Source organism: Syngnathus typhle, linkage group LG7, assembly GCF_033458585.1.
Source record: "Syngnathus typhle isolate RoL2023-S1 ecotype Sweden linkage group LG7, RoL_Styp_1.0, whole genome shotgun sequence".
Taxonomy (NCBI): domain Eukaryota; kingdom Metazoa; phylum Chordata; class Actinopteri; order Syngnathiformes; family Syngnathidae; genus Syngnathus; species Syngnathus typhle.
The window spans coordinates 4,980,806-5,008,784 of NC_083744.1; the positions used below are offsets into that span (position 1 = coordinate 4,980,806).

At 42.8% G+C, this 27,979-nt stretch overlaps 3 protein-coding genes across 7 annotated transcripts; 2 read left to right on the forward strand and 1 right to left on the reverse strand.

Annotated features, from left to right (window-relative positions):
- The first annotated feature begins 57 nt into the window (after nucleotides 1-57).
- sergef (secretion regulating guanine nucleotide exchange factor) lies at nucleotides 58-6,800 on the forward strand. Of its 3 annotated transcripts, none has more exons than XM_061283161.1 (11): nucleotides 58-143; nucleotides 332-470; nucleotides 701-853; nucleotides 987-1,081; nucleotides 1,178-1,238; nucleotides 1,310-1,423; nucleotides 1,499-1,561; nucleotides 1,801-1,959; nucleotides 2,026-2,177; nucleotides 3,389-3,425; nucleotides 5,767-6,800. In XM_061283161.1, exons 1-11 carry the CDS (start codon nucleotides 105-107, stop codon nucleotides 5,934-5,936), a joined length of 1,182 nt encoding a protein of 393 aa, XP_061139145.1. In that variant the 5' UTR covers nucleotides 58-104; the 3' UTR covers nucleotides 5,937-6,800. The 3 variants fall into 3 exon arrangements, with proteins under 3 accessions (XP_061139145.1, XP_061139146.1, XP_061139147.1); XM_061283162.1 differs by having other exon boundaries at nucleotides 1,804-1,959; XM_061283163.1 differs by lacking the exon at nucleotides 5,767-6,800 and adding an exon at nucleotides 4,571-5,760.
- A 2,390-nt stretch (nucleotides 6,801-9,190) lies between these two features.
- Nucleotides 9,191-19,864, reverse strand: kcnc1b (potassium voltage-gated channel, Shaw-related subfamily, member 1b). Of its 2 annotated transcripts, none has more exons than XM_061283167.1 (4): nucleotides 19,181-19,864; nucleotides 13,405-14,320; nucleotides 12,396-12,569; nucleotides 9,191-9,300 (listed from the first exon to the last, which is right to left on the reverse strand). In XM_061283167.1, the coding sequence occupies exons 1-4, from the start codon at nucleotides 19,742-19,744 to the stop codon at nucleotides 9,191-9,193; spliced, it is 1,764 nt and encodes a 587-aa protein (XP_061139151.1). In that variant the 5' UTR covers nucleotides 19,745-19,864. The 2 variants fall into 2 exon arrangements, with proteins under 2 accessions (XP_061139151.1, XP_061139150.1); XM_061283166.1 differs by lacking the exon at nucleotides 9,191-9,300 and adding an exon at nucleotides 9,773-11,540.
- LOC133156986 (CD81 antigen-like) lies at nucleotides 11,685-27,960 on the forward strand. Of its 2 annotated transcripts, none has more exons than XM_061283165.1 (8): nucleotides 11,685-11,790; nucleotides 22,637-22,751; nucleotides 26,448-26,545; nucleotides 26,629-26,703; nucleotides 26,778-26,891; nucleotides 27,105-27,203; nucleotides 27,310-27,393; nucleotides 27,476-27,960. In XM_061283165.1, exons 1-8 carry the CDS (start codon nucleotides 11,764-11,766, stop codon nucleotides 27,536-27,538), a joined length of 675 nt encoding a protein of 224 aa, XP_061139149.1. In that variant the 5' UTR covers nucleotides 11,685-11,763; the 3' UTR covers nucleotides 27,539-27,960. The 2 variants fall into 2 exon arrangements, with proteins under 2 accessions (XP_061139149.1, XP_061139148.1); XM_061283164.1 differs by lacking the exon at nucleotides 11,685-11,790 and adding an exon at nucleotides 21,294-21,494.
- The last annotated feature ends 19 nt before the right edge of the window (nucleotides 27,961-27,979 follow it).

The following is a 27,979-nucleotide window of genomic DNA, read 5'->3' on the forward strand; positions in this document are numbered from 1 at the left end:
AAAAAAATAAAAAATCACTTTTTAAATCGTACTCGTTCACAACACTGCATAGTTACGTTGTACGACAGTGTCGCGAATCATCGCAACGTAACCCTTTATGGCCCATGGCAACTATCTTGCGACAGGAATTTTTACTCGCGTGGGTAAGTTTGTAACCTAATATTCAATGTTTACATTTAGGAGTTGTGTTTTTATTCGTTTAATGAATGCTCCATGCTCTTTTTCTAATGTTATCTTAGAATTCGTTGAAAAGGTTTTAACTTCGACGCGACGTCATTTTATATAAGCCATGTTTGGACGCAATCAAACTTTATGAAAACATGTTTGTCAGGGGGCCAACAGTTATGGGCAACATGGGCAGGGACATGAGGAGGACCAGGCAGTCCCACGCCTCTCGAACAAGATTGCTCTGCATGGAAGGACGGTCCAGGCTGTTTGCGGTGGCGGGGGACACACGGTGGTTGTCACTGGTACGTCATCAATATAACGATCAAGCATCAGTTGAGCAGTTCATCAACCAACTCGTAAAGAATTGCCACATTGTATTCAATAGCTTCAATGAACCTAACACATTTTCAGCATCTGCCGTGTACTTCATGTATATGTACGATCATTGTGTACTTGGTGAAAGACTTTTAGGGTGTATATAAAAAAAAAAAAAACTGGAAACAGAATTCCACCATCATGTGTTTTTGTACAGACGATGGAGAGGCGTTTGTGTGTGGGCAAAATCACAGAGGCCAGCTTGGACTCGGCCACACTGCCAGCTGCTCAACACTTCAGCACTGCTCTGGCCTGAATCAGAGGGTCACAAATGTTGCCTGTGGCTGGGACTTTACTCTTCTTCTTACTGGTGATTATTGAGAGCCTTTCACTGTTGTCTCACTGCAGCAAATGTTAATATTCCATTGAAAGAAAAAACAAACAATGAATTAAATTGAGCCGTAAATATTCTGAAACAGCGCTAATCATCTTATTTCACACAGATTGCGGTAAGCTATTAGCGTGTGGCTCTAATGTGTTTGGACAGCTGGGTATTGGTCCGATGACTTCACGCTCTGCAGAACTGGTGCTCATTGAGGTGAGCAAATAATAGATGCATTCAAGTTTTTTTTTAAGTGTGTAGTTGCACCTTATGTCGTGGCTTATGATTTTTCCTTCTGTTGCTTACGCTTAGGGTTTGAAGGAGCGTGTGGTGAACGTAGCAGCAGGTCTCCGGCACGCTCTTGCAATCACAGGTATTCACTATAAAATGCATCACTGTGTTTCCTGTCAGGAATAAATCCTGCCCAATCTGTTCTGCTCCCAGACTCAGGATGCGTCTACCAGTGGGGGACAGGTCTTCATAGCCTTGCCAAGAAAGCACTGAGTCCCGACCCTGTTCCGTCACACCTCAACTCCAAGGTTCCTTCTCTGGTACCAGGTAAGACAGAAAGGGGAGGAGTGATGCCTAGTTTGATATTTGTTGTGGTGACATGGGTTGTTTTGGTCATTGCAGGTTTGGATCAGAAGATTTCTCGTGTTGTCACTGCAGGCTCAGCACACTGTGGGTGCCTTACAGGTAATAATAGCAAAATAGTTCACCTCAAAGTACATTAATAACCAGGGTTGTCAAGAGACCATCATTTAAAAGTGCATTTCAAATATTTTTCTGCCTGCTGGTTTGCACTTCTGAACTGTCATGCACAACATACCCATCTTTCTATTTAGTCTGTCTTGTAATTAGTGGATCGGTGGCTCCTGATTACTGCTCTGCCTTTGCCAAATGAAGACTAATGTTGCCCTGTTTGTTTCATCCAGGAGACGGTGATTTATTTCTGTGGGGAAGCAACAAGCACGGCCAGCTGACGGCCACCGAGCCCTTTCTGTCTACGCCCGCTCCGCTCGAGCGCTCACTATTGAATGGAGAGAAAATTGTAAATGTGTGGAGCGGTTGGACTCACATTGTCGCTCAAACAGGTGAGCTGCAGTATAAGCAATGTGTTTTTTTAGTCTCACATAATTAAAGAGAGGTATATATTTCAGAGACTGGGAGAGTGGTCACTTGGGGCAGAGGGAATTACGGACAACTGGGCCGACCCCCGCCCAAAGGCCCAAATCCTGAGCACCAATCAGCAAACAGTGGCGGGCAGACTTTCTTGCCTGCTGAGGTGAATGTCCTCTACGGAGCAACACAGGTAAGCCTTACAGCCATATAAAGCATGATGACCCTGTAAGAAACGCAACTTATATACATTTTCTTTTATTAATTTCAATGTTGGCCTTGTGGTCTGGTAGGTATTCATCATGTAAGTACTTTAGTAGTCCAGCAGGCGGCAGCCAACACCCACAAAAGGAAGATAAAGGAAGCTGAAAGTTGTTTGCCATTGGATGTGTCATAGTTCGCCTCGTGAGAATGAGACACCTTGATGAAATACATCATTATACGCGCAATAAAAAAAACATGTGCACTTTTCCATTATCACCCACAAGGGAGGGAACCATTAATATCTTGCGCAGTCAGAGGTTTTTTTTCTCCCATAGGGCCCATTACATGGCAGCGTGGCTGTTAACCTGCAATCCAAATGGTTGCTATATGACAGGAGAGGGCTGCTAATAAAACAGATGTCAAGGTTGGCCAAGGGTGAAACTCCGGATCGTTTTTATCCAACGCGTGGGGATCGTCGACGCAGCAGCGGCGTATGTCATCGTGCCGTCACCTTACGTGCGTAAAGCTAAAGGTGAAGATGGATTTGCTGAGTGGACAATGAATCTCTCAGAGTCCGCCGGGTATCGGCGTGACGTGCGTCCACACCCACAGAGTCAATGTTTACATAGCCGTCACATCTTTATGAGGCGTATGAGCATAACAAATAATAAATAGCCTTGTGTGTCGTCGGGCTGACCTGCCACTCTTCTTTGCGGAAGCGGGAACAGGCAGTAAGCAGATAAAGCCCGATTAGTAAATATGTTGATTGCAATAGGAGGAAGCTATATAGTAGCACTTAAAGACCTCTGGGCTTCCACTCAAGTGGAGATTTATTCATTTGCTGCTAGGTGTCACTTCCAATTTCTGCTGCTGTTGCAAACAGTGGAAAAGCTCCAGAAAGAAAATCAATTGCTTATAAGAAGAAAGAAAAAAGTCAACAAAGTCAGGGCACACATTTGTCCGTAGCATAAAGTCCTCTGGCAACACAGCAGTGTTTTCTTTATTTGGGATTTGTTTTGTTTTTACCTACAAGATTAATTCAGTATTGAAAAAAGTTTGCTGGGGGTTTTTTTGTGTGTAGATATTGTTGTGTACGTTTGGCGTGTCTGCTGGCTCAGCAGTTTTTAGCAATGACGTCCTTTGTGAAAGTTCAGCGGCAGCCTCCAGTGCGCATATTGAACGTCTTTTTTTCCCCTGCAGATTGCCTGTGGATCTGAACATAACCTTGCCATTGTAGGTGAGTACTCTCCTAAAGGCTACATGCGATTGTTTATGTTGTCTTAGATGATGTGTTATGACTAAGATCTGGGCAAATTATCCACTCAATTGCACTGGAAATGAACAACCCTAAAGCGATTATGCCATATTGTTACAAGCGGCTGAAACAAGAGAGGGAAGACATAATAAGTCTCTTTGACTCCCAAAGATTTATTCTGGCAGTATGTTAGAGATTACACGTCATTGTGAAACATTTATCCTTCTCTCGGCTTCTGAAGATTTCTGAGGTCATTTCATGGTTCTGCGGCCCTTTTCACTAGGAAGTAATTATAGCACACCGGGATTGGGATCACTGACGGATGCAATTACGCGAGCAGGCCTGTAAATGAGCAGAATTAGTTACACACAGATTTTCAGGCGACTTTTTCCTGTTGGAGGACTTTGAGACACGTAAGAGCAAAATATGACACATTCCAGAACGAGAAGGCAACAAATCTTCTTGTGCTCGCTCATCAAATATACAAAGATGTGTGCCTCTTTTACTCCCCGCCTCACATCCAGCAACTGGCTTGATGAACAATTTTTAGAAGTCAAATTTTTCTCACATTAAATTTTGAACACTGACCCAGTTGTTACATCACAGCGAATATAAATACATCTGAGGAAGATGAAACACGAGCAGAATGTTCCTTCAAAGCACATGCAGGTATATATATATATCTTCTTTTTTTTTTTTAAATTAAAGTTACATTGTGTGCTCTTCAGACAAAATGAAGAAATAGTGAGCAGGAACTCGCAATCGATATTGACAGGGATAGGCTAACGTTCAAGGGCCATATTTTAGGCCAGGTTGTTCATAAATTCTGTAAAAATTATAATAATGCTATTTCTTTATAATACTCTTAATTAAAAAGTTAAAAAGTGGAATCTCTCCAAAAGCATCACTTTTCAGGGGGGGTTGCATCTTTATTGAGCAATTAGAGAGCAAGCCATTTTAATATTCATTTAAATATTCAATATTTTGTGAAAACTACAGACCCACATAGGGACTGACCAATAGTGTTAATTTGTAAAAACAAAGCATCAGGAAACTGCTTCTTGGATTCTGAAAGAGGTGATGTAGCTAGTGGCCCGCTGACTGACATTGCCCACCCCTCGCTCCAGATGCTGAGAAGGCAGACCAGGGAACGGGAGGTGCTCAAGTCAACCTCACGTAACTCCCTTCCTCCACCACGCTCCCCTCGTTCATTGTAGCCGTCTTGAGCGCAGCGGCGGCGGGAGCAATGAAATAGCAAAACAGGATTGGAAATAGAGACCTGAGTGCTGCTATTTCTGGTGCTCAAGTAGGTCAGGCGGAAAGCAACCAAGAGCATAGCATATCTGTTGCCGGCTCTGCACCTGAGGAAGTGCCCCTCCCCACCGATGAGATTCATGGTCAAGGGTGCGAGAGTGTCCGAAGGTGCTCTTCATCCAATCTGAGAAAAGATTTTAGTTTATGACAAAATATGGTTCACATGTCCTAAAATAGAACAAGAAGTCATCCCAAACGGTACAAGTGTTAATTAGTTGACATATAGGCGGCCGAACGGGAAAAATCATTATCAACAGGATGCGTTGAAAAGGAAATTGCATTTGGTCTTAGCATCTTGATCTCGATCCTTTTTTTGTTGCGCAGAAAGTGCAGCACTTTGTTACCATGGAAACACTTATGTGTGCTATGCTCCTGTCAGTGAGTCCATGAATAAAGCACGGCGCCCAAATAGCGCTCTCACCTCCGCTGAGCACAGGCCTGAAACTGAAACTGAAAATTCACTTCGGGATGAACACTTGTTACTGGATCCCGAATAGCGATTTGGAGGTAAACGTTATTTTCGGCACATGTCTGTTGGTAGCCCTTGCTAGCTGGCAGAGTGTCACACTTGACATAAGCTTGCTGGCATGACATCTTGGTGTGCTCGCCGGCAAACGCATATGTTTGGCTGTGCGTGTTCAAATCTTTTGACGCCGAGCGAGAGAGGACGGACGGACGGACGGACGGACAAACAAAGCATGAAAGACATGACAGCCAGATTGGGAGAGCTCAAGGATGTGTTACCCTCGCTTCTGTTGCCATGGTGATGGAGCCTATTAGGTAACAGTGTTGCCATGGCACGTGTCTCCTCGGTGATGCAGCCCCGACCACACCCACTAACAAACCGTCCAGCTGTGATGAGCGGGGAGGCTAACTGGTTGTCAGCATGTGTGTGTGTTTTGTTTTCTGATTTCTCTTCGTCTTTGCAACTCTGCTTCATCCGCCCCCAGGCTGTTAAGATTAGCTCAGGCGTTGCTACACTGACCCCCCCGATCCGTCTGCTTCTCAGGGGAGCGTCTCCTTTCCTGGGGCTGGAACGAACACGGAATGTGCGGAGACGGTTCGCTGGTTGACGTCTTTGAGCCGCAAGTTGTTCCCGGCCTCAGACCTCTTGTCATTGGTTGCGGGGCCGGACACTCTATGGCTGTGTGCGCCGGGAATACGTGTGAAGACAAGTGACAAACTACACGCACGCCATTTACATTGGAGCCAACGTGCAAGACGGATTTACACCTGCATTCATATTTTGGAATTATTTTATGAATGAACGTTAATCTGACTGATTACACTGCTCAACGGCAAATTTGAATCAGACATGGCTTTATGAATCCCATATTTGTATCATTTTAACACTGATTCAAAAAATGTCTTTACGTTCTTTTTATTAGGCTTTGAGGGTTTTTAAGTTTGACCTATAAAAGCTTGCGTTCAACTCCAATTCGACATCCATACACAAGGCGCACCTGATTGTAAGACACATTGTCAATTTTAAGAAAATGAAAGAATTTTAAGTACGCCTCATAGTCTGAAAAATACAGTATATTATGGTTAGTATACTATTATTATGAAAACCTGCCAGAGAAGAAAATGCGGTCATATTCAAAATCAGCACAAGAAAGCAATTTAGAAAATTTTCTTTCCATGGGTTGATATTGTGAGGGATGGGCTAGACGCTAGAGCTTCATCTTTCCACGTCAGCGCTTTTTTTATTACCGTGATCTTGAATGTTGGGAGGGACTCAAAGTCTGTCGTAGCAAATACCACCTCATGATTTACTGTCGCGTTCAGAATTGCTTTTCTCGTTACCACTTTTGTACGTACGTATTTGCATTTGACCCAGCTTGAATATTTATAAGCTATGCCGACATCTGCAGTGCAGTACCTGGTGACCACATGAAGGTCAAGGGCAATGGGCCCTTGGGTAGTATTGGATTTTTGTTTCATCTACTCCAGTTGATTTATTGCTGCTTTTATTTAGGTATATTTATGCTAATATAATACGGACATGATTTTCCAAAACAATAAACCAACACCCCCTGAAAATCTCGTGTTTGTTGTTTTTGAAATTTTATTTAACACTATTTCTTGTACAAGTCCGAACGATATTGTTGAGAAAAGACACCAAAAAACCCTGAACCAACAAACCAATCAAAACTACCACTGAACACCCGACTAAGAGAACTAAACCACAAATTGCATGGTGTTCAAAAACACACACTCTTTAAATCTCACTCAATGTCACACATTCACTGCCTCGTATGTTTTATGAATTCTTTAATGAGTGTGTTTAATCGTAATGGTGTCGATGTGTTATTGTTTCTCCGATAGTGACTAGCACACAGTTCCCAGTGGTTTGTGGGCAGTGTAATTGCAATTGTTCGTTAAAAAGTTGGTCCCTTTTCTTTTCAACTTTTCTAAACAATGAAAGCTGCGTCTCGAACAAGGCCATCGTGGTTGTTATCTACTCGTTATGATGTTTGTTGCCTCTCCACACTGATCCACACTGGGCATCCTGCGTGTATTAAAAATCAACCCCCGCCCTGTAAAATGACATTTTTAATGTGATGATTAGACTACCGTATTTTGCGCCCTATTAGGCGCACCGGGTTATAAGGTGCACCTTCAATGAACGGCCCATTTTAAAACGTTGTCCATATATAAGGCGCACCGGACTATAAGGCGCATAAAATAGAAGCTATACTGCAACAAACTGAAGTTGACTAGGGTTGCGGTATGCACCCACTAGCCAATAACCAACGAGCCCTCTGTAAACAATCGCGTTTCTCAAACGATCTCCTATAAAATGATTGGAACTGACTAAAGTTCGATCTAACGCATTGGTACTACTTACCTATGTTTCCCTTCCATATCGATCCGTAGATTTACTCGAAACATTAACAGAGCAGCCTATTTTGACATGAAATAGCTTGCTGCGTATAGCAGCTATCGTTATAACATTAGCCATCCGCAAAAACCCATGAGCCTCAGCTCGCAATCTCCCATGAGCCTCAGCAAAGTGTAAACAATTGCGTTTCTCAAACGATCTCCTATAAAATGATCGGAACTGACTAAAGTTTGATCTAACGCATTGGTACTACTTACCTATGTTTCCCTTCCATATCGATCGGTAGATTTACTCGAAACATTAACGGGGCAGCCTATTTTGAAATGAGATAGCCTTGCAGGTACAACAGCTATTCGGTGACGCCCCCTGACGACAGTTGCCGTAATGTTGGGAAGCGATGCGACCTTGTAATTTACTAGTCGTACTAAAACGTACTAAAACATTTTGGCAGAGCACTGTGTACAAACAGTATGGATCAACAAATTTATCAATTGATCCATATATAAGGCGCACCGGACTATAAGCCGCACTGTCGACTTTTGATAAAAATTTAGGTTTTTAGGTGCGCCCTATAGGGCGGAAAATACGGTACTTAAAATTTGACAAATAAACATCTGGTGTCCCAAAATCATTATTTTTCACCAAACCAAAGAACCATTAACAATCTACAAGCTTAAAATAACAAAAACACATATGGGGACTGACTTGACCCCATGGAACAAAATGAAAAAATATAACATTTACCCAAAAAAAATTCTTGAGTCTGAACAAATGGTTTAAGAGATTTTGCTCAAACTTAAATTTTGTTCATTTTATTATACAACCATCATCACCACCAAATTTGCTATTTTACAGGAGGGGTTAACTTTATATATCAACTGTCTGTGTGTTGGATGAGCTCTATCTGTTGACTGATAACAATGAAATTAGCGCTACCTGTGATACATTATTTCATCATATTAAACAAGTTATAAGAATTTGTATGACAGAGGCACTTGTCCAGCACGGTGTGTATTTACAGTGTTTTGGCATCTGTAAATACAAGTATTACTAATTTGATTTTTTGTGAGTTCTTAACAGCATATTTAACCATTCAAGGCCTCAAAAAAAAAAAAAAATCAATCTGGAGTTCAAGTATGACATTTTCATGGATGTTTCCTGTAACGTCATCAAAGGAATGTTAAAAGTAGAGCGGTGCAAAAAGTGCAAAAGTCTAAAAAAGAGGTGAGCATGAGTGTGCAAAGTGTGTTTTTCGTGACAGGGGGGGAAGGAAGGTGATCACAAATCGCAGCAACCACTTTTGTGTTTGAACACAGGAAGCACACACATTTGATGATCACTCCAAAACATCGCTACACACAACGTCGGCACACGTACACCGAAAAAAGCGTATTTACAGCACTGGCACACACATACACGTAAAATAGGCACACAGATTACAACACAGTAACCAGTCACAGATATTTAGCTACATAAGGCTTGACAACAAAACGTCCTCGGTGCTACATCTATGCTGAGTTTGTGATGATCAGGTTGCCCCTCTCACGCTCTTTTTCAAAATACTAAGCAATACACAGAATAATGCTAATCAGGTGGGTGATGGGCCATTATGGGTCATACACATAGTGGTCGGTACACCATGGTTCATAACACAAACTGACTCAGTTGGTTGTCTGCTCCGGTGGTGTCTCTGGATCTCTATAAACATATAAAAAAAAAAAAAAAATAATGACAAGAAATTATTACACCAAGTATGTTTTATGACGGAATTGATGGTTGATGGCTGATACCTCCGCGGTGCAGGGAGAGGTGAAATGACACTTGGAGGGTAAAAAAAAAAGTGCTCTGTTAGTCGCTCATGGTAAAGGGCAGCTTTACCATGTGTGGTACTTCCCATGCGTAGCCAAGGCATCAGACAAAAAACGGATTGTCTGGTCCGGACTCAAGAGTCGGTTAATCCACATGCCCGATCATGCGGCCTTTTAAGGGTAGAGATATTTTCAGTCTTTGTCATGCGGATTTTTTGTCATGCTCTCACCGTTGATCACCTTTGTTTTGTTTCTTTGTTGTTCCCATACACGAGTATCGGGAGGGGGGGGGTGTATGCATGTGCAGTTGAATAAAAATGGAGTCTAATCGCTCATTGAGTACAAAATTTATTTCATGCAAGGACTTATCTGTACATTTTTTTTATTTGAATACTTTTCTGTTGCATAAATGGAAAATACATGCATTTACCTTTCCCCAAGAAGACCCATATCCCATAGTTTTGTATTTTTTTTTCTCGATCTGCATCTCTTCACAACAAATCTTCACAAGATTTTTTTTTCTTAATATATAATGTCCATTGATCACCACAAAAGACATGACTTGAAATGTAAAACTCTGCTCATTCAGAATGAACGTACTCATGTATTTAAATATTCTTGTCAAATTTCTGATTGGTACCATATGGTACCATAAGATGTGTTAAAGTGCCTTGGAAAAAATGTGTATCATAATTAGAACAGTATTTTTTTTTTTTAATTATTCTTATAGTTTATTCTAACGTAATATAGATTATAGAGTATATATCTCGTATGTTTTTGAGTGGCCGCTGAATAAATTATGTGCTTCATTTTGCGAACAGATTATTATTTTCTTTTTTTTTCCAACAATTATTTTCTAAATATTTTCACCATAATACCCAAAAATTATTTCCTTGGACTTAAGCTGTGTGTTGTTAAATGAAATCGTATGCAGCTTATAAGTGTATTCATGCTACAACAAAGTTGTATTGGGTCAAAAATATATATATTTTTACTTTGCCTCAATTTCAACAGACGATTTGAAAAAAAAAGTCCTATCGGTAGATATAGTCGTTTAAAAAAATGATTTGTACCAAATAATTTCAGTTGTCGAATGGATCCAAGAAAATATCTGATATATTGGGGAAAGGCAAAGAATGGCAGCTACATAAAAATCTTGCTATGGCTGAGTCTCTTGTATAAAGCTGTCTCAGGAAATGCATAAAAATGGCAAAGCTTTGCGATGGTTTTGAAAGACAAATGTTTTTTTCTCTTACAGTTACTGCATTACAGTTAGCTTATTGTAGAACATAATTTCTCATGCAGTTCATGCAAAGGACCAAACACTTTTTTTTTTAGTTCTTGTTGACATTATTCATTACTAGTGTCATTAGAATTCTCATCATCTCCAAGCTGCATCGGACATCATCTTGCTGTGCTTGTTTTTTTTTGTTTTGTTTTTTTAGTGTGTGGCCATTGCGACAACATTGGCTTGTTCAGAATCGCCTACTACTTTTGCAACATACAAAGAAAGCACTTAAGAGGAGTTTCCTTAACACCTGGCAATGTTGGATATGTTTTAAAAAAGCCATGTGTCGTTAATGTCCAGCATAATATTACATCTTATGAAAGTTCCCTTCACAGAATTGTCAAAAGCAGATGAGACTTAAAAATAAGAAAAATTGTCGGCAGAAAAGTATGTGAGATCAAAAGCAACAGAGCAACAGGCAATGAAGTCAACTTAGGCGAAAGTGGTGGGCTTAAGAACTTGTAGAACTTTGTCAGCAACTGAGGTGACCCATGCACGTGTGGCGTCTAGGATATGATGACACCCCCCTCGAGAGAGAGAGAGAGTTGAGTTTTCCAGGAAAGGGAAAAGCAGGAACAAAAAGTGTCAAAAAGTAGAAAAAAAAACATGTGTGTGGGGGCGGGGTTATCTGACAGTAAACGATACGATACGTAGAAGTGTGGACTGGCCTTCCAATGGCATTGTATCTGCTACTCAACCATGCTACATAATGGATGGGATGGGAGAATGTGAGTGCTGCATTAGACAGGGTGGGCTGCAGGGCAGGGCGGACACTGAGGACACTCCAGAGGCATCCCCGCTCATGCCAGACATGCTGTTAAGGCTCCAAGGCTTTTCATAACCTTCAGTCGAAAAACAGACAACGTTCTGAGTACACCGCAGCACCGTATCCATGACATGACCGTTGTTGTTTTTTTTTGTGTGCTTCTCCTCGGTAATACTACACCTGTTGCTTTCTTGTTTTTGTCTCCAAAGAGAGAGGTCAACACACACTTGAGACGGATCAGATTTCTTCATGCATTGAGTGCTTCCGGAGTATGAGGGCATGCACCGGGTGGTACTGGAATGGTTCGGAGGAGAACACTAGAAAAGGTAGGCACCTCAGGTAAGGGCTACTTGGTGTATTGGGAATGTTTGGGTGGAATCATAAAGTTGGGACTTCAAAAAAAAGAAAAATTGTGTTGTGCTCCTTCACCATTCTGATAGCACCCATCAGCAAGACACTTCATGCACCATTATGGTCAAGGGCAATGTAGTCAAAATCAGGATCCCACATGATATTTGTCATTAAAAACACATACATACATAGTACATAGCACATCAATATATTCCTAAGCATGACATTCTAGATCATATAAATCTTCAAAATATTTTTACTGGTAAGTAAATAGGGGTATTACATTATGCGTGGTATCAAAAAATAGATTATGTAGATGTAGACAACTATTGTTGACATTTGTGGTGATTGTGCTTGGCCTTAACTCGGACTATGTACAATTCCCGAGGGAATAATCAAGGAGAAGCAGCGGCTGTGAAGGTGTCGTATTGAGAGGTTTGCAGTTGTGTGAGTGTGTTTTTTTGTGCGAGTAATAACACTCGGCAAAGAAGGGGGCGGGGGGGAGAAAAAAGGGGGCGTGTCCCGTCTAGGGCGTGTCAGTATCTTACGGGGGCCTGCGATTGGCTGTTACTGTACGTACCCCTCCTCACTCTGCCCCCCGTGTGGTTGGGCCGCTCGGCCGTGGTGACCAGGAAGCAGGGCCGCTCTCTTTCGCTGGGGCTGAAGATTTCTTCGGGAGATATGGCCTGGTCGATGTGAGGGCAGTCCTCATTGGCCAGAGCGGCGTTGGCGGCCTCACCGTTCAGCTTGGAATCTTTCCATACAACAAAGAACAAATAAAAGAGCACATAGGGAGCGGCAGGGGGGGATCTAGTCATCGTCACGTGTACGTTTTCCATAATGGCTCCGTACGCGAATTATTGTGTCGCTGCTGTGTCATGTTTACCTTGCAATTTGTCTTTCGAAGGTTTGCAAGCACATGCGGGCTCTGTTTATATACCAAGGCAAAAATGTAAACGCAAGAGGTAGCGGTAAAAGAGGTAAAATTGTTTGATTTTCAGTTTGTTTGCCAATTCTTTGTTGAGCATGATAACACAAAGTATTGGGGGAGGCACATGCGCCAAGCTAGAATTCATTTGAGTCCCAGTTGTCAAACTTTGGGCCTCGAGGTCCGCTATCCTGCATTTTTTAGATGTTTCCCTTCTCCATCACACCGAATTCAAATGATCAGCCAATCAGCAAGAGCCTGGTAAAAATTCTGATCATATGAATGAATCCTGCCAAATACTCAAAGGGTGACCAGTGCCCAAAAAGCCCCCCCTCTAGCTCCGCTAGTGGACATGACACTGCTCTTCCCTAAAAGCCAAGCTGATTGAATCACTGAATGAAGTTGTGAACAGTCAAGTGCAAAACTACTAATGATTTGCCCAATTCAGTCATTCTTTCCATTCAGGGTATGAAAATCATGTATTTTATTGATCGTGTGCTGGGGAAGTCTGCTGTTTAATCTCTCGCCTGACTCACCAGCTGACTGAAGTGTGGGAGGAGTGAAACAGCTGAATAGTGTTTTTTTTCCCAGGCCAGCAAACTGTTGATGATGTCAACAAGGAAAGTTTTTGAGTTATAATATGTAAAGAGCTTCATCCTACCTTGAAACTTTATCTCGAAAACGTCGTCATGGGCAATGGGGCTCTGGTGTTGTGAGCTGATGCTTGATTTACAGAAATTTGGAGAACCAGGTTGGGGTGCCCGTGGGATATGCCTGTTTTTTTTCTTTGGTAGTTTCTGTTTCGCCATGGCCAGGGAGTAATACATTCCAAAATTGTTGACAATCACAGGGACGGGCATGGCGATGGTTAGTACGCCTGCCAGGGCGCACAAGGCTCCCACCAGCATACCAGAGGTGGTCTGAGGGTACATGTCGCCGTAGCCAAGGGTCGTCATGGTCACCACGGCCCACCAGAATCCGATCGGGATGTTCTTGAACTGCGTGTGCTCGCTGGCTCGAGGGTCGTTTGGGTTGGCGCCGATGCGTTCGGCGTAGTAGATCATTGTAGCAAAGATGAGGACACCCAGGGCGAGGAAGATGATGAGGAGAAGGAACTCGTTGGTGCTAGCCCTCAACGTGTGGCCCAGCACCCTCAGACCCACAAAGTGGCGAGTCAGCTTGAAGATACGCAGGATCCTAACAAAGCGGACCACTCGGAGGAAACCCAGCACATCCTTAGCTGCCTTTGAAGATAGCCCGCTAAGGCCTACCTCCAGGTAGAAAGGAAGGATGGCCACAAAGTCGATAATGTTCAGGGCATTCCGGATGAAATCAAATTTGTTCGGACAGAAAGTTATTCGCATGAGGAATTCAAAAGTGAACCACACTACGCAAACGCCTTCAATGTAGGTGAGGTAGGCCGCCGTCTCAGGTTCTTGGTAGGTGTGCTCCACCGTGACGTTATCCACCAGCTCCACCTCTGTGCGGTTGATGATGGGATTGAAGGCTTCGTGGGTCTCCAGACAGAAGGTAGTGATGGAAACCAGGATAAAGAACAGCGAGGCCAGAGCCACCCACTGTGTGGGAAACCACATAGAGTCAGGAGAAAGCAACAGAAAGGGGGGCGGGTGGTGGGGGTGGAGTGGTATAGGATGAAGAAGGACAGAGTGGTGAGTGAGCACAGTAACACAATGTAATCAACCCCAGGCAGCCATTCTTAGCATTGCAATTTAATCGGAGACATCGGCATCTGCAGTGACAATGACAGTTCTACGCGCCGCGTCTTGATTCCGAAGTGACATTAAACAGGTACAATCAATGCGAGCTCAACACCCCCTCTCCTTCCTTCCTCTGTTCCATCTCAAGGTCACAGAATATTCAAGGTTAGGAGCCGTCAGCAGTAACATGCGGGACATTTACGAATACGTGTGAAACGTGTGTTTTTTTTCCCCAACCAAGGTCACATTGACTAGATAATCAACTCCTGGGACTCATCAGGGTGGGCCGAGATTGATCAGGATGAGCTCCACTTTTATGTCGAAGCAACATCATCCCCGATGGCTGCAGAGTGCTTTACCTTTCGTCGGCATTGATTTGACGATCACATTTCATCACATTTAGCCTGGGATATTTCTGATCTGCACTACATATGTAGGTGTAACCGATACAGAATGCTCTCCTGGGTATTGATCGTTGGCTCTGTCCTTGCGCTATCCTCTGATCATACTGGATTACAGTATGCGTTACCACCCCTGCCAGTTGGGGGAAATCAGCCAATCAGCCGATCAATCACTGAGAAATGAGTCCGTTGTCACTTTATGATGTCAACAGATTTGGGTTTAGCGGGGAGGTGCAGTAAGTGCGCGTTCTCGCTAATGCACAAGTTAAGAAGTTGGGTGGAGTAATGAATACACACGGGAGGGACGACGGAACTGGAACCGGGCATGTCTAGGCATGAGAGAATTATATATTCTAGTGAGCAAAGGGAAAACTGCATCTCAAGTCATTCGAGTGCATCGACGCCGGCTGAGATGGAAAGCAGGCCCTCATTACATCGAGTCATCAGTGGCAATTCTTGGAATTGCGACGAGGAAATGGTTTGCTGATGAACGTCGGCTTCCTGTCCGAGTAAGATTTCTTGTTGATTTGACTCCAGCTCGATGACTTTTTTTCTGTCAACATCGCCCCCTCTGCCCTCTTCCTCCAATTCTTTACCATCAGCCTCGAATTAAAGGACAAAATGTTGTAGCGAAAGTTTAGCGCCGCATTCCGCCTCTGCAAGCTTTGTGCGCATATACAAACCCCCGCAGCTACGCACTCTAAAATAAAAAGGTGAGCTCGAGAGTAACAAACACCACACATGCATACCACGCGAGCTCCAAATTATATATAGTTTCCCCCTAAATCTTAGCTTTATATGAAGCTTTTCTTTTTATTTCTGTTTCGAAGCAGTGACATCTCATCAGTTTGGTTACCAGCATTGAGGTGCTCACATTGTGTATGCTTTTGTTGTGATCTATTGTTTGCTACGCCTCCTCTACGTTGCGCTATGCACAAAACAAATCCCTACAATAATATATAATAGAAACTTCAACCTCAAAAATAAAATCAATCCAGGCCATGCAGGCACGCCGTAATGTGATTACGTGCTTTGGGATGATCGAATCTCTAATTTATAGCTATGATTGGATCATGCATAATTCAAAAATCGAAAAGGCCGATCAACTTATTACACTGATTTATGGATCTATGATGTCAAATACTGAGGCGAGCTAGTCATGTTCATGTTTATCTTTGTATTTTGCCATCTGAAAGTATCTTGTGACATAGTGATTTGATTAGAATTGATTTCTACGTTTCAATTGCTTCCCGCGACTATTACGCGTTGATATTTTTGGCAAAGTTGAGGTCATTATCGGTCATAAGTGTGATGACGTTACTTTGCGCTGTGGCCTGTGAACGAACAATCGCACCCTTTCAAACACTCCATGTCATCACAGCGCCTTTGTCTCAGTGACACTTGGGAAAAGCGTGAGCATTGAGGGAAAGGTGCCAGGTGAACACCACGGCCTGTTTATTGGTTAATGAACTCTAAAACAGCGAGCTGGCGCTTGATGTGCTGTGACAAGGCTTTTCCACTGATGTATCCACTGTGAATAGAGTCTGTAATTAAGTCTGGGGCTCTGTTCTAATTAATTTTCTTGCCTGTCTTAGTTGCACTTTGTCCAACCTTGCTCTGCTTTTACCTAAACGGAAGATGTGCTGTGGGAGATTTCTATGTGATGCTTGAAAGATGATGCAATGTGTGGCATTTTTTGTTATTTTTCCCAATTCCAGGTGAAAACAAAATATTCTGGGAAAAGCCTACATTGGGGTTGTTTTTGTTCCGTTTGTTTTTCAAGGTGGAGGGAATAATGAACAGCTCAGTGTTAGCAGAAAACTTTGTGTTTTGCTAGAAAGCCAACATTATGCCAAGAAAGGCCTACTAGAACAGCCGAACTTTATTCTGGGATAATATGAGTCACTTTAAATGGTGCTTGGTGTGCTGAACTTTGAAGTTTGATAGTGATTGGTCAGTTCTTAACACAGTTACATCGTAATTAAAAGTGTGTGCATAGTTGTGCAACCACAATATTTTGTTGGAATTAATTAACCAACCACAATATTTTATTTGAATTCATTAATCAAAAATCTCAATTAATTTTATAAATTGTCAATGAAAATGATTTATCTTGGTTTCATTTTTATGCCACAGAAATCTGGCCCACAGGGGTGTGTAGACTTTTTATATCCACTGTGGATTATATCCAGAGTGAGAAACTGCGGATATAGTTAGCTACCACTGGATGGGGGAGGGCGTTGGGGGGGTTATAATCAGGCTGCTACAGCTGTTGAAGCAGCATGCATCGCAGCAGGCTTCAGAAGAGGACACTTGTCAACAAACATGTGGAGATGTGAAGTAATTGTCACTTTTTAGAGGCTCGAATGGAAAAATGGCCAAAAGCGGGGACCAAAAATGTCACCTTGGACAGCAACCTGATTTAGTCTGGAGGTTTGCCACTGAAATATTGCTACATGGTGCAAAAGATGTGCTTCCCTAATGTGCTGTTGACCCATTTACCAAATCTACCCAGGGTGCCACGTACCCCGGAAAGATCAGTCCTAATTTTTCTCATATGAGCTGTGGCGACTCTGAATCAGGGGCATTTTTTAATGTCTTAGTTATTTTACACGTATAGTAGTAATGACTTGGGATGCATATTTGACATGGTTTCAATTGTGCCTATTGCGTGTTAAACTGAACACAAATCTACAGGAACCCATGACTTTTTATATGAATGGTGGATACAGGTAGCCCTGCCTTAGCTAATTAATGGAAGACCCTTTAATTGTTCTGCCGGTCAGCATATGTCGGTGGCATAGAAAGACGAAATATATTATATTATCCATCCATCCATCCTCTTTCTGTACCGCTTTATCCCCACGGGGGTCGCGGGCTTGTCGGAGCCTATCCCAGCTGTCATCGGGCAGTAGGGGGGGGGACACCCTGAACTGGTTGCCAGCCAATCGCAGGGCACACAGAGACGAACAACCATCCGCACACGCACTCAGACCTAGGGGCAATTTGGAGCGCTCAATCGGCCTACCAAGCATGTTTTTTGGGGATGTGGGAGGAAACCGGAGTGCCCGGAGAGGACCCACGCGGACACGGGGAGAACATATTATATTATAAATAGGATATTGGATGTCCCTCATTCTCTCGGACACGACAACGGTGCTTGAATGTAGGGGTGTAAATCGCGGGTTTTGTCACAATACGATATAATATCGATACAAAGAACTACGCTACGATATTTGCCGATATCTTAAAGCCTGCTGCGATTCATTCACGATATATCACCATATAGTGCTCTACGATCGATTTTTTTCTTCTTTTTTTTTAAATAAAAAATATAGAACAATATCCTGATTTATAACAATTCACACGCAAAATCAACAAGGTACTGCAAACTCTTTATTTAGGAAATTACAAGAGTATTGTAGTATACAAAGTGCTTATTTTAACACTGAATTTTGATGTCGTGTTTTTTCTTTAAATGTGCGGCGAGATTTGTGCTCCCTGAATATTTGATCACCGCATGGCAGGATTTACAAACTGCACGTGTCTTGTCCGTTGAGCCATCTTTTCTTTGGAATCCAAAGTGCTTCCAAACGAATGACTTGAAGCCTAAAGGGGAGCAAATTTCCTCGTCTTTTTGGACACTAGCCATAGCACCAGCCCAGGAGCCGCGTACTAGTTGTCGACTCCCCTTTCACGTGCCTGCTCTGCTCGCAACACAACACGCCGCGCACTGCTCCCGGAAAGATGAAGCAAGCAACAATGAACTGGATTTCAAAATAAAGTCGCGTCTAATGTCCGAGGTCAAACACGGGGATATAAATCGATGTTTACGTTTAGCATCGATGCCAATAAATCGTAGAGCATTATATCGATGTATCGATGAATCGTTACACCCCTACTTGAATGTGTTTCTGATTGACTTCCTATTCCGATTGGCAAAGCACCATCAGCCCCTTTTTTGGCAGCATCGCGGGTTGAGCCCTATGAACTCTGCCTAGCAACAAGTGTTCACTGTGAATATTTGTATGTGCATTGCATGCTTGAACATTTGCATGGCACTTGATAAGTTTTACGATTAATCACTAGTTGATTTTTGTCTATATACTATGAAAGAAAAATGTGCCGATGTATACTGTACCTTTGCAAAATTGTTAGTTATTATTCCTCTGGCCAGCTAGATTTTGGGTTTATAATTCTACTAGCCTTAGTGTTTCATCTATGCATTGGGAGAACAATTTCAAGGTCACCAGTCATTCATGAATTCACCCAGTGATTGCACGGGTAGGAAAAAAAGAGAAGTATGCAGGCAACTCACCCGTGCATATTTGGAGGAGTAGGGGTCCTCAAACAAAGCCCAAACGCGCTTCTGCCAGCGGCTCCACAAAGTGCCGCTCCGGGCGTCGGAAGAGTCTCCGTGCGCCAGCCTCCGCGTCATCTCATCCACATCGTCCTCCCCGTGCTCCTGCTCGGGCTCTGCATCGTCGTTGCCCAAGTCCAACAACCCCCCGCCGCCGAAACTATCAAGGGCCTCCTCCGCCTCCCGGTGTTGTCGATAGGTCATCCAGCAGCACGGCTCCACGTCCGTCTCGTCGATTCCCCAGAACGCCAACTCCTCCTCGTAGAGCGGCCCGCACACATCGGCCGGGCAGTGCAGCTTACCTGTCCTGTAATAGTTAAGGATGTGCGCGAAGACGCCCGGGTGGCGGTCGAAAAAGAACTCCTCGATCTTGGCGTCATAGTCAAAGTGGTTAGGAGCGTCAGGCTCGGCCAGCCACGACAGTCGGGTGCCGGGTAGGGTGCGAAGGGTGCTGCGGTATGTCTGGTGCCGGATCCCTCCCACGTTGATCACGATGCGATCCTTGTCGTCGCTCAGGCCCATCGCGTCCCTTAAACATCGCTTAGCCAAGTTCCCCTCGTCATGGTGGCAAAGGTGAGAGCGACGCGCCGAGCCACCTGTCGTTTCCCCGGCGGGGAAACAAAAGCAAATCGCCGCCGGCTCGTCGCGCGTCAGGCGGCGGCGCGCTTTGGGGATGTGGACGCTGACGTGCCCGTCAGGCTGGAGGCGAAATCCAAAATGAACGCGGTCAATGGCCTCACATGGATAATGGGCGTCACATCGTCACCAAATCCAGCGAGAACTAACAGACAATGAAGTCCGCGCGTCTAACTAATATTCACTTTTTACTGACTCGTCTGAGCCAAGGTGATTACGGTGCTGGTGCTGAGCGGACAGCGCCTGTCCTGCTGCTGCATCTGGTCCTCCTGGTTTTCGGTCCCTCCTCTGGACGCGCCTCCTTCACACCGACGCGCAGCAGCCGAGTGTAGCTCTTTGTCTCGGCACCACTGACACGTCTCCCTCTCCTCTTTTACTGTTGCTGCCGCAAAAAAAATAAAAAAGAAGAGCAAAGCAATCAGTCAGTATAGCAGAAATCCAAAACCGGAGAAGCTGAGATAGGAATGTGGCTCACAACATGCCCGCTGCTTCCACTGTCATATCAAACGGAGCATGCCCAGTGATAGATCCTGATAGGACTGCTCTCCAATTACGGCGCTTTAAAATGCACAATTTCCCTTCTTGTCACGCAGAAGGTGTGAGCAACGATCCGCCCCTCACCAAACAACAACAATAGAGGAAAATGATTGAAGGCGTTCACTGTTACATTTTAAGTTCGCGCTAACAACAGTGTGCCGTGACCAAGACGCACTGCGAGAGTTAGAGTGACCATGAGTCAGACGTGGCTGCTGTGCGCATCCGCTCATAATAAAAGGTGGCTTTTGTTTGGTTTTAATCCACCAGCAGGGGGAGCTGTTGTGCATTGTAAAGAGGAGAAGTCACGGAGGCTGCCCATTATTATATTTGCTGATCTCGAAAGTATACCTCATTCACTCCTAATAGATGCATACACCCAATGGACACTTCATAAAGCACTTCTGTAGAATGTAATGATCGTGATAATCGCCGCTGTACTAAAATAATAATTGCTTTTCACGCGGGCTTCTCGGTGGACTTGATTTTTTTGCATGTTTGCCTCACAGTTTTGAGATGCACGTTAGATTCATTTAAGACATGTTGACTTCTCAACATTTACATTATTGGTGAAAGATATATCGCAAAAAGAAAAAAAGGGGGCGTTTGAAGTGGGTGTGTAGACTTTTAGTGCCTGGTTTATTGGTGGGTGGACAGTCCCGTTTGAACAATGACTGTTAAATGTAGCAATTTAGGTCATTTTATAGTTGAACATTTCCCTTCCAAAATGTTTTTATTGGCTCTGTGAATCTTGATATTTTCTTGAACTTCTTTAGAGTAGAGCCAAAGTTTATTTTCTAAGTTCAGACTTGGAAAGAAAGACCAGACGGGGGCCATGTTATCCCCTCAGTCTTCCCCCCTCCTGGTGGGCAGTTCTGTGTCTCAGTTTTCACTCTTCATTATAAAGGAGGAGTTTGCAGCATTCGGGCTCTTTATACCTCAACTGGTGGCGAGTGTGGGTGATTCTGGATTTGTTGACTGGCCTCACATCCTAACCGGACTCAAAGAAGAGAAATTGAGAAAAAAAGCTGGCAACATGGCAGTGACAGGATGCACACAATGCATTAAATATATGTTATTCTTTTTTAATTTTATTTTCTGGGTAAGTTTTTTTTTTTTAACCTTTTTCATGTTTTGTGTTCCAACAAATAGCATTTTTGTCAAGCGAGCGGCGTAACATTTGTGTGCTTTTGTGAACTTTGGTTACTTTACTTTGCTAATTGTGCAAAGGGAGCTGCATCAATTGAGGAGGCAAAGTGTAGCAAATGTTGCTGTAATTTTCTGCATGGTCAAGCAGCAGTGTGGGGTGGCTGGAAGAAGAAGGAGAGGGGAGGATTTCATGCTGGGTGGGCTTGGGTCTAAACATTTACTCCTCTTTTTATACATCTCACGTTAACCATGTGAGCAAAGTAACGGATTACAGGGAACAACTTCAAAATTCTCAATTGATGATTTCCAGCCCTTTCTCAGAATAAACAGAAAGACATGAACAGAGCTATTACGGGTTGGTTGTAATGGCTTTGAAACTTTCACAAGAATCAATCTTCCACCAAATTTCTATACTTCCCTAACTTGCCACCATCACGTCATACTTCCTGAAAACATGTTCACGTTCTTTATTCTTGTTTCACAAATACCCGGAATTGACCAGTTGTGAATTTCCACTTGCTTTTTCTCGCTACTTATCTTTTTTTAGATGAACAGCATATCCTGGACATGCCACACGCACACACACTCGAGTGTTTCCTCTGTTGGCTTGTCATTGTGAAAAAAAAAAGCCATTTTTCATGTTGAGGATTTGGCTTCCTGTCTCTTGGAGAACAATGCAATGCCGTGAGCGTTCTAAATGTGTGGATGACTTTGTATAAACTTTGGATGAACTACAAATTTGTACTTTTTGTACAATCACAGCATGTGTGACATTGTAGTACATCTCAGCCTGTGGTCCGCATTCCTTCTGCGTAGCGTAGGAGAGAAACAGAGAGGAGATAATGTTGAAGAGTTCATTTTTTGGGAGGCCACGATAGGTCACTGCCGTGTCAGGAAGTCCTCTAATCACTTTCCATAAAGGCCAGCGGACAGTTCACAGCCTCCCAGTAGACCTGCACACACGTGAGCGCTGATAGAAGTTGAATTTCTAAGAGGGATGTTGTAACACATGACTTTAACAAAATTTGGAATTCTTCGTGATGGACCGAGAATAACAATGACATCATACTGATAGTGTCCCTCCTTTCATTGCAGCTGGCTGGAGGAGTGATCTTAGGAGTTGCCCTGTGGCTCCGTCATGACAGTCAAACAGGCAGCCTCCTCATGCTTCAGTTTGAAGGCCAACAGGCACCGGGCACCTTCTATATCAGTGAGTCAAGTGGGAAATAAACATTTTAAAGCTTTGCTCATGGTAACTGACTTTTGGGGTTAAAGACTTACTTGTCTGTTAGTCACCAGCACAGGGAGACAGCTTGAGCTTTGTGGTTGCTTGTTCTCGTTTAAGAAATTTTGTCAACATTGGTTGTGCGGGTTGTTCGACTTTGTATAAATAAGTCGTCCTTACAAATAATTTGTTGTCAGTAGAGTGCAGACATCTACCAGGGTTGAACACTAAGCAACGAAAAAAAAGTTTGAGTAAGTACGCCCCCCCAGTTTCCAGGGCAGATAATTGACTTTTGGGTATTTTCGGATTTGTTTGGGATGTTTTTTTTTCAACATTTCCACCCATCCTCTGTAAGGACAATATAATGAATATTTATTCTCACTTTCTTACAAATTATTTGGGTTTGTCAAAAAAAAAAATTGTGTACCCACTCCTTTACCCATCCCCTCCAACCCCTCCACGAAAAAAATCCTAGCTCCGCCCATGGTCAAATGGCAGATGACAAATCCCCTTTCAACTCTGTATTTACTTGCCTCAGGTTTAAATATGAACTTCGCCACCATTTTTACACCTGTTGCCAACAGCGCCCAATTTGTTAGCGTGAGCAAACTGGCAATTTAACACCCACTATGTGATTTATGACACTGTGGCGTTCTGCAACAATAAAAACTACAACCACAATCATAATAATCACAATAGTAATCGTTACTGAAGTGAGTAAAAGCAGATGTTTTGGAGCTGGATCCAAATGCGAATATCAACTAAAGGCATCCATCTCCAAAGTGAATCTTAAATATTTAATAATAGGAAGGAAATATTGGTTGCTGGGGAATGTTTAATGGAGCCTCGCCTTATTAAATCACACTATAGTTTATTCTCTAAATGTATTCAACCCTTGAAGTCGCAGACATCTCGTCTCTTGAATGACTTTTTTTACGAGACAGGAAGGTCATTTTCTAGAAGATACAAATCTTGGGGCTCAAATACAAACATCTCTTTGACCTCTAAGAAAAGACCAGGAAACAGGACCTGCGTAAATCCGCAGCGTGACATTTTCAACCAGCTGTCTGTCTGACACTCCGAAGGTGTGCATTCAATCTTCCACCTCCAGGTCCTAAAAAGAAAAAACAGCATGCTCCATTGAGAGAGGCCAGATGTTGTCAACAGATGTTGCGAGCACGGTGCAAAAATAAAGCCATCACGCGTGTTGATTTGTTTCCTTAACGGAATTCCACAATCGGGAATGTGCTCCTCAGGTTAACTCACGGCATCCGTCATTTTCCTTCAGTGCCTTCAGCTGGCCCCCAAACATGCGAAACATGATACAATTTCAACATTTCCATCATGTTGCCTTTTTGTGGCGTGAACCCATTCATTTCAATTTGGCCCGCTCTCCGTTCTCCCATACTTCCCTCCTCACTAAGTATAAGGAAGCTTCACAAATGCAGGCTTTTTATAGAGGAAAGGCCCACTAGTGATTTTGGAGAGGCCCACCCAAGCAAGATCAAGGGACTGTTTCTGTTTTGGCCCGCCCTTAAACATACGCCCCGACATAATTCAAATAACCTTGGACATCTGCACATTAACCTTCAAATTAGAGTTTAGCATAGATGTTTTTAGCACGCTGGCACATCAACCTGGTGTTTATGTAAGGCTCAAAATACATATTGTCCAAACTTTGGGACATTGCTTGAGCGCAGTTGCCGCTGGCACGCCGCTTGCAGCTTCTTCTCAGAACCGAGAATGGGAAAGACAATAAAAATCCAATTTTGAGACGCAGTTCTTAATGCTCTCGAGATTATGTTGTAACTTCTGAATCTTAAAGGGGAACTCAAGGCAACATTTTTATTTGCCCCCACTAGTCTAAAATACAGAATTTTGGTTAATATTGCATTTGTGGAATAAGAATGAAACAAAATGCCACCAAACCAAAGCAAAAAATGAATCTTGCCTAATTGGCTGGATTTGAATTTTCCACCCTTTATTAAAAACCAGGGCGTTTTTCAAATTGACAGCCAGGAAATGGGCAAAAATGTTGATGATTGTTTTTCAAATGTTTTTTATTATTATTATTATTCAACACAAAGATAATCAGTCTGCTTCTATGGAGGACTAGAGAAATCTGGGGATATTTACTGCTAAAATGCTGAAATAACAAAAACAGTTTGAACGTAAACAAGGTCTCGAGTTGAATAATTGGATTAGTTGTCGATTGATCACCTCAACTACACACCCAAAAATGTCAATTTCATCATTTCTATCCAGCGCTAATTACTGGATTTGGCTACTATATTGGTCATGGCAAATACTGTCTACCTTTATTTTCATTATTATTATAATATTAAGTACCATTAGAGATTATTGCGCTTAGTATTTTCATTCTTGCATGTATTTGTCTTGAACGCTTATCTTCACTATGACTCCTTTCAAAGATTATATTCTTTATCATGGATCAACAAGCACTCCCTAAGACTGGGACCAATGACAAAAGACAGCAAGGACTTGACTTCGCCATGTTTTTTTGTTGTTGTAAATAGTGGCAGAGAGAAGACGAAAAGAGACATCCAAGTGGGGGCTTTTAGTGGCTATTCACCTCCCCCCTCCCCCTCTAGAGATTACACAGTGAGACAAGAAATAAATGAACTTCCCCGTTGCCATCTCAATGGCCTTCAAATCTCAAAGGGTGTTGTCATAGTAATGGAAGGCAGTGGAAATAACGGCTGCTTTTCCCACATTGCTGGGTTACCGAGCCTGGTAACTGGGCTCACTGGAACAAAAAAACCCCACAGGGTCCTAAAAGAGGAGGAGGAGGGATGGAGATATATGGAAGGTTTGTGCGTGTGCTGTTTGTGAGGTCTGCAGAGAGTCGGAATCTGTCAGACTCTTTTTCGACCACTGTCAGGCTGCGTAAGTGTGGATGTTGTTTTTCAAATCAGACTGCTCCCACAGCGTCTGCCTGAAAAGATTTCATTCTGCAGGTGCCGAGAGGCCTTGGAATTGCTGTGAAACTAGATTATTCCTTAAAAATCATCATTATTTTTCACTTACAAATAAGAGTAATGAGATTAGACGTAACACTAACAAAAATTTAAAATTCAAACTTTACTGTATACAATTATTCAAAGTCCACCTTTCCCGGAGCTAAATAGTGAATCCAGAAAAAAATTGGCTGTATATTTTATTATGTTATATTTTTTATATTTTTATTTCTACTCATTGCTTACTACTGCAGGACCGCCTGTACATTACCGCTATTCAAATCAGTGGATGTCACAATCAGTAAAAGATGTCAAGGAAGATATCGATGTTAAGTTTGAGAATGTTTAGATGTGTTGATCTTCGCGACGCTCATGTCTCTTGCGTGGGATGGATAATGCTGTGTGGGGGTGAGAGGTCAGAGAGGTTTATTGTGTGAGTGTGTCTGGGAGCCACTTCCTGGCCTGAGGCTCCGCCTCTTCTCCCCACACGGGATCTGGGAGCTGTTTATCTCCAGGATGTCAATAATGTCATGTCACCCTACAGGGAGCCAGAAACATCCAGGAAGTCCATTACCAAACAGTATATGGATCAATGAACAAGGAACATACAAGCTCTATGTTGTCTTTGTCGCCCCATGGTGGTGGTAGTGAGCGTTCTCTATTGGATCATATTTCATGTTTTTCTTTGTTTTTCTTTTGGCAGGTGTCTACATTCTGATAGCTGTTGGCGCTGTGATGATGCTGGTGGGCTTCCTCGGCTGTTATGGTGCCATTCAAGAATCTCAATGCCTTTTGGGAACGGTGAGAATATATTCACTTAAATTACAAAATACATTGAAAATTCATAAAAATTGTTGGACTGAAATTCAATTTTTTTTCTGCAGTTCTTTTTCTTTTTGGTCATCCTCTTTGCTTGTGAAGTGGCTGCAGCCATCTGGGGTTTCATGAACAAGGATACAGTGAGGACACATTTGCAACATTTGCTTATCGCATCAACGATTTTGATTGACAGTAACAACAAGCCTGTCTGCAGATCTCCAAAGAATTGATCAATTTCTACGACTCGGCGTACATCAAGGCTGTGGACGTCTCAGGCTCTCCCAGTAAAGACGCTGCCATTAAAGTGCTGGATGTTTTTCACACCACGGTAGGTCAAAGGTTTAATTTGAGGGTTTGTAGACTGTTTATTTCTAGCCATATTAGTTGTACAAGAATAAGAAATGATTTCATCACCTTGGAAAGCCATTAATTGAACAATACGATCAACTTTTGTACCAAATTAAATTATGCGTGTGTATCTAATATTTTGGCAAGTTAGGCTACATTTAGATAATCAAGTTTTGATTTGCCTTCGCTCCAGCTCGACTGTTGTGGTAAAGGAGAAGACACAGCGCTCTTCAAACAAGTTGTCAGCACTTTATGTCCCAGAAAGTCACCAGAAGATTTTCTCAAGTCTCAGGTAGTAAAACACTCCTAATTTGGTATTTTCCATTTTTTTTTTGTTCTCCTTATTCCAGCCCGTATTTTCTGTACAATTGTGGTAAAATGTTGGTGTTTCCAAATAGAGCTGTCACGACAAGCTGATCGAGCTCTTTTCCGAGAAGCTTTATCTGATCGGTCTGGCCGCTCTGGTGGTAGCCGTTATTATGGTGAGCCGGTTGCACCACCTATGTCATGTCAACGCAAGAACCATGTGAGTCAAATGGGATTTTTCTTTATCTCCCTTTTTAGATCTTTGAGATGATCTTCACCATGGTGCTTTGCTGCGGGATCCATAACGCTCCAGCGTACTGAGCCCACACACGGATGAATACCGTGACGCTTTCATGGACTTACATTGGTTTTCATGCAGTAGCTCCTCTTTCTTATTTCTAGAAAACAGCATGGTGGATATCTCTGCTTTTATTTTGTTTTATACTAAATACAATTAGGGTATATGTCTATTTATTATATAGCATATCCATAACTTAACTCTCTACAGTGTACAAACAGTATGCTGTGGAATAGTTTGCTGACTTGCTGTTTTTTTATGGATGTATAAAATGTACATATGCACGTCTTATGTTGATCTCAGGAGCGGCCATGTTTGATTGTGACGTCTCTCTGTTACATGATCGGACCAGCAGGGGTTCAACAGTCACCTGCAACCTTATTATTGTATCGCACCGCAGTATGTTTTCAGTCAATTTTGTTTAATAAACCATCTTCGTGCTGTATCTGTGCAGATTTTTTTGT